This window comes from Falco punctatus (assembly GCF_963210335.1).
Source record: "Falco punctatus genome assembly, chromosome: 8".
NCBI classification, from domain to species: domain Eukaryota; kingdom Metazoa; phylum Chordata; class Aves; order Falconiformes; family Falconidae; genus Falco; species Falco punctatus.
In genome coordinates this window covers 55,569,175-55,574,794 of record NC_137588.1, presented here as the reverse complement: position 1 = coordinate 55,574,794, position 5,620 = coordinate 55,569,175, and the positions used below count along the sequence as shown (strand labels likewise).

Genomic DNA, 5,620 nt, shown 5'->3' with positions numbered 1-5,620 from the left:
GTAAGAGCCTTCTTGCATGCGGGGCTTTGATGGTAGGTCCATCCCCAGAAAGGAAGGCAGAGGTGGGGACCCCATGTTGTCCAGAAGAGCTTTTAAGAAACAAGCCGATGCCCCAGCAGGAGATGCTTGCCCAGGCAACTCTTCTTTGCAGCCACTCAAAAATTCATCCCCAGCAGCAGGCACCCAGCTCGCATCTCCCCATGCTGGCAGCACAGCTCCAGCTTCACGCGTGGCTGGGCCAGCCCTGCAGTCACCACCTGTTCACAGGGAGTACAAAATACCCCGGGCTTTGCCGGGTACTGGGGACAGATTTGCCATCAGAATTTGCTGTACAGAACAGGGTGCAGCTGTTAGCTGTGGCTGTTTCCAAAAACAGGACATGTCCTGCTCTGCAGTGGTGGGCGGCCAGCAAAGCCTGGGCACGCAGCAGAGCTGCGGGGGGCTCAGGAAAAGTGACCACCTGTCACAGGAGAGGGAAACAGGGTGTTATCCCTGGGGCACCCACAGTCAGACTGCAAGTCCAGTCCCTGCAGGAGCCAAGACCAGGGTCCCCAGCTCCCTGCAGAGTGGCTCAGTGTTCCCTTCCCAGCCGCACCACGCACCCTCAGCGTTTCGGCTGTCAGTTTGCATCAGCATGAATTCAGCCAACAGCAAGTTCCATTCCCATCTCTGGAAAAGAGCAAGAATAACCAAAATAAGCTTGGTAAATGTTTTTAGAAACACAAGTACCCACATAAAGTTAGAGCCAAAGATTCCCTCAGCATCACCCCAAGCGTGTCACAGGGGCCAGGACCCCAGAAGAGTGCAGGTGCAGCGAGGGAGCAGGATGGGCAAACTCTGTGACAGGCTGTGGCACCAGTCCCCTCCCTGGGCACCCACATCCCTGCAGGGCTGGGCCACTCGCGCACTGCCTCATTCAGAGGCATTTGCCCACCTGAGCATAAGGAGAATGCCACTGTGCAAACCCCTCAAAGTCTCAAAAGACTTTAATCTAACTTTTGGCAGCGCCTGATAAGCAGCCCAGAAACTTTCCATCCATAGATAAGGAGTCCTTTGACTCTGCTTCCCCAGTGTGCCAGCAAAGAAACCACGCTCATGCTCTCCTGCAGCACGTGCCCTTGCTCCTGTCCCAGAAACACGGTCTCAAGCCACCAAAAGGAGAACATAGGGAGGTGAACCAAATGGCAGAGCCATCCAACAGGCTCAGCTGACATCGTGCCTCCCCTGGGGCTCAGATGTGACTTTACCCAAGGTAGAGGGGCAGCCTGGGGCAGGGGAGTCTGCCTCAGGAGACAGAGAGATGGATGAATGCAAACAAGTACAAGAAAGCAGCTCCTAGGGGTGCCTTTTCAGTTTCCAAGGAACTAATAAAGATTGCAGAGATGTAGCATTTGGTAAACATAGTTGCAGGGTGTATATAAAAACATATGGAAAGCATGTGCCTGGTGTGATAGAGATGCTTCTGCAAACACACAGAGACAAAGAAAGAGTGGTGGTGGTTCCTCACGCAAAAGTGCAGCTCCTGGGGAAACCAGGAGCCCACGCACCAGGGCTCTGCAGCCTTATCACCAAGGGAGAATAATGACGAGGGAAAGAAAAGGGGAAGAAAAATGGGTTTCTGTTCCCTGGGCAGAGGTCCCACTGACCTCCTGGCTTTCCCAGGATATGAGATCCTTCCCCTGGTTCCCTGAAGGGCTTGATTCTGTTACAGGAGTTGCATCTAAAGCCCGTGCTGGGGTCAGCAGCAGCCAAGGGACCTCTGTCCCCAAAATTTCAGCATGTGGGTGCCTGGTGCCAACAAAAGCCCCAGCACAGGGAACCCAGCACATGGCTCCAGACCATCCTCAACCCTGCAGTGTGAAGCTCCCCCACCACTAAAATCAACCTTAATGAGCTGCCCAGCCGGATTTGCTCCCAAAGATGCAGGATGTTGGAGGAAAGAAGGCAAGCAGCAGCTGGTGCTACAACAGTGCAGATATGCATGAGGCACAGGAACAGTGGGGAAGTGAGCAGAAGACTCAAGCATGGGGATGTTTCTTGACCTTTCTAAATTCAGAAACCTCCTTGTCCTACAAACCACTGCTGTGGTTTCTGCTCACAATCGGGTAAGAGTTGCTCAAGCAGTGGATGATCAGTTACTTCTTTCACTTTCTCTGCTTCTCTTCTTAGTCTACTCCCTTCCACAGAAATGATGTGGCAAGGGTTGCGTGGAGCCCCATCCAACCCCTTTTTTCCATAGGCAGATGCATAAATGTCTGCTGTTGGCAGATGATCTGCATCAACTAATACCACACAAGACAGGTGGGCACAGGATTTACCTGCACACCAAAAGCCTGGCAGCCACTTTCACCCTAAGCACAAGCCAAGCTGGTTCCTCTCCCTTCTTCCCTTCTGTGAAGTCTTTCCAGCCATCTGCCCTGGCCACTTTAACAGAAAAAGACCAACACGAATCACCCCACAAACTCACAGCCCCCCCAAATAAGAAGAACCAGAGTTCAGAAGAGCTCTGCTCAGAGCAGCTCCACAGGGTCATTCAGGGGAAAGGGCAACGGGCAGTATAGTGAACCTTAACAGCAATGGTTTTCCTGTTATGAGGCATAGAGAAAAGACCAGCAAACAAGAGTGGGATCACTGGAGAAGTGCAGCCAGTCTCAGGGGCGTCAGGAGCAGGGACAGGGAGTCAGAGTCATCACTGCTTTGGAAATCAAAAAGCCACACGAGCACTACCGCTGTTAAAGGGCTGGAGACATTTCCATGGGTGAGGACCCGGTAGGATGGAGAGTGCAGGGCCAAGCAGGGACAGCTGCTTCTGTCTCCCCACCAGGCACCCAAGAGGCAAGGCCATTCACACAAAACCCCTACAGGAAAGCACTACTTGTACACCCAGCATGTGATGGACCTCAGGAACCTGCCTCATTGCAGCGGGACAGGACTCTGAAGAGGAGCATGCTGAGCACAGGGCACAGCTGTAGGTTGTGAGACCAGTCCCTGAGGGCCAGAGAGGTTGAAAGCCCAAGAGAAGGAGCGTTCAGCACTGACGGGGAGGTATCAGGCAGAAAATAGTGGAGCTGAGAAAGTGGCTTCAGATCACCCTGTTGCACACATCAGCTGTGCTCAGGGCAGCTTGGGGCAGGACCGTGGCCACAGTATATGGGCAGGGAGAAGCCAGTTCCCATAGGAAAGGATCCCTGTCCCAACGTGCCTGCCCCAGCCACCAGCCCCAGGGGACAGACACCAGGCAGGCAGTACCTGGTGTTCCACAGAGCACAGCCCAGCTTGACCAGGCTGGCACTGATCAACTGGTCTCTTTTTCTCTCTTTTCCTTCTGTCTTCATGTGCAATTTAACCCTTTCCAGCACCAGAGCTTTCCCGTGAGCCTCAACCAGCCCGCTGCCCTAGGACCCACGTCTCCCAGCCTTCAGCTCCTGGATGCCTTCTTCCAAAATCCTGTGGGACTGAAAGGACAACACTCAGTTTTCCTCAGGGAGAAACTCAACGGCAGAGGTGAGGGCTGTAGGGTGAGTGTGGGACCAGGGTCACTGGGTGCAAACAAGGGGAGGGGGAGCTCTCCCTGCTGTGGCACCTGCTGCATTTTCCCTGGCCCAGCTGTCCCATCCCTATGGTACTTGGCGCAGAGGGTGATACCATCAGAGGTGCATCCTCACTCCTCTCTCCAGCATCATTTGTTCTCCAAACCCAGCCCCAAGCCCAGGGGAGGTACACAGAGCTGTGCACCCCCCACCTGCCCTGGAGGTGTGGGCTTACACACCCACCCTGCCGTGCTCTGGAACATGTCTGCATCTTGCCTGTCTCTCCACATGCTGCAGAGGCAGCTGCGTTCAGACCGTTGATTTCCAGCATGCTTCATTTTCATGCAAACCTACATTGGCTGCACATAAATTGCCAGCAGCTTTTGCGGGGATGCTGGCAGGGCTCCCAGGGTAAGGGGCTGATGTTGCACCAGACCTTGCCACTCTTTCCCAGTGGTGCTGGGCTGGAGGGAATAGCTGTCATGCATGGGGATGAGCTGTCATGCAGAGAGCCACTTTCTGCAGCCCTTCTCAGAAAAAGCCAGGCAAGGTCACCCTGACCTCCACATGCTCTCCCTCCAACGCTGCATGCTGATAACCTGGGCTCTCCCATATCAATTGTGCTCTGGCAGGGCAAAAATACAGTCACCCACTTGCTGAAAGCTAGGCACATTTGTCCCTGCTGCACACTGAACACTTCTAACCTTAACCAAGGTCATGGTGATGGCGAGAGCTGGTGTTGCCTGCTCACACAAGCAGCTGGGACTACTGCAGGAGAGTGCAGGGCCCTTTGGCTAGGGACACAGCATCAGCCTGCACCTCCTGGAAGGACTCCCCATCAATCAACCGGGAAATGCCATTGCCCATCAGCAGAAAGAGAACAAGAAGTTTGAAGAACAAGGTGGCAGAAGCAGGGCAGGCAGCGAGGTCCTCGCTGACCCCATCAGGCCCTGCTGGGCTGCCAAGTCCCTCGATGCGACACAGCAAAGCACAAGCATTGCTCAGCGGGGGAGGTCGCGGTGCTCCCTGGGGTGGCATCACCAGCACTGCCCCACTGGAAGGAGCAGCACAAAACGCTGAGCCTGGAGGGCATAACAGCTCACAGTGAACTTTCCCAGGGCAGACAAGGCGCTCACCCCCCAGCAGTGCAAGTCCCACAAGGCAGAGTCATCTCTGCTGTTGTCATTGCCCAGCAGCAAGGCTGGAGGGGACACCAATTCTAGTTCTTCTGCTTCATGCTTTCCACTCTCTGTGCTGTGCCTATGGTCCCAAACACATTTAATTTCCATGAGGTAAAGGCAAATTACCAGCAATCCCCTAATCTAATCAACAGAATGAAGCAAAGTCAGTCTGGGGGAGGTTTGCATGAGATCTGAGGTCCTGGTCTTGCCACAGGTTTCCTCTCTGCACCGTGTGGGCGGGGACAGGAAATGTCACCTCAGGTGGGGAACTCGAAGAAAAGAGTCCCTGATCCACATGCAATGGCAGGGAGAGGGGCCACGGGAGATGGAGCACGCAGGAGCAAAGCACTGCCAACCCCAGGACACCAACTTTTATCAAGTTATTTGCAGAGGTGACAACCTCACCACTGCTGGCTGGCCCAAGCGGATGTGAAGAGCAGGTAGAGAAAGCCACAAAGCGATATTACTCAGAGGGATGTCTGATGATGGGTCATGGGGTGACATGAGCCTGCTCAGTTCTGCCCAAATGTCAGTACTTGGCATATAGCCATGCTCTGCTAAGAGCATCCTCACAGCATCACACCACAGTCCATCCCAGGCACAGCAGGTGCTTAATGCAGCATCCCTTATGCTGGGGAGCAGAAACGGTGGGGAGGGGAGGGACCCACCTGCACCCTGCAAAGCCATTGAACCCCCTCTCTGTTCTGCTACAGGATCCCTGCTCTGGCATGCAGCATTTGCTCCATCCCCAAACACTGCTGGAGAGGCTTTGCCTGCCCAAGTTTCTTCCCAGGAGGGTGGTGTGTTGGAAGAGCCCCCAGAGGAGCTGCAGAAGAGCCTCTCGCCTGCCCCATCAGAGCCGTGACACCTCCAGCATCAAGCCCCACACCAGCAGGCAGTGCTACCTGA

At 54.6% G+C, this 5,620-nt stretch overlaps 1 protein-coding gene across 5 annotated transcripts in view; it reads left to right on the top strand.

Annotated features, from left to right (window-relative positions):
* HRH2 (histamine receptor H2) overlaps positions 1-5,620 on the top strand; it is a gene marked incomplete at its 3' end in the record, with an annotated part of 23,280 nt that extends 17,660 nt beyond the window's left edge. For 2 of the 5 annotated variants that reach the window (XM_080398811.1, XM_080398810.1), the window contains one exon: positions 5,425-5,620. In XM_080398811.1, the coding sequence (XP_080254937.1) occupies positions 5,425-5,620 (196 nt within the window). Of the gene's footprint in view, positions 1-3,356 lie in introns of all 5 variants that reach the window. The other 3 variants (XR_013929942.1, XR_013929943.1, XM_080398812.1) reach the window with 3 other exon arrangements.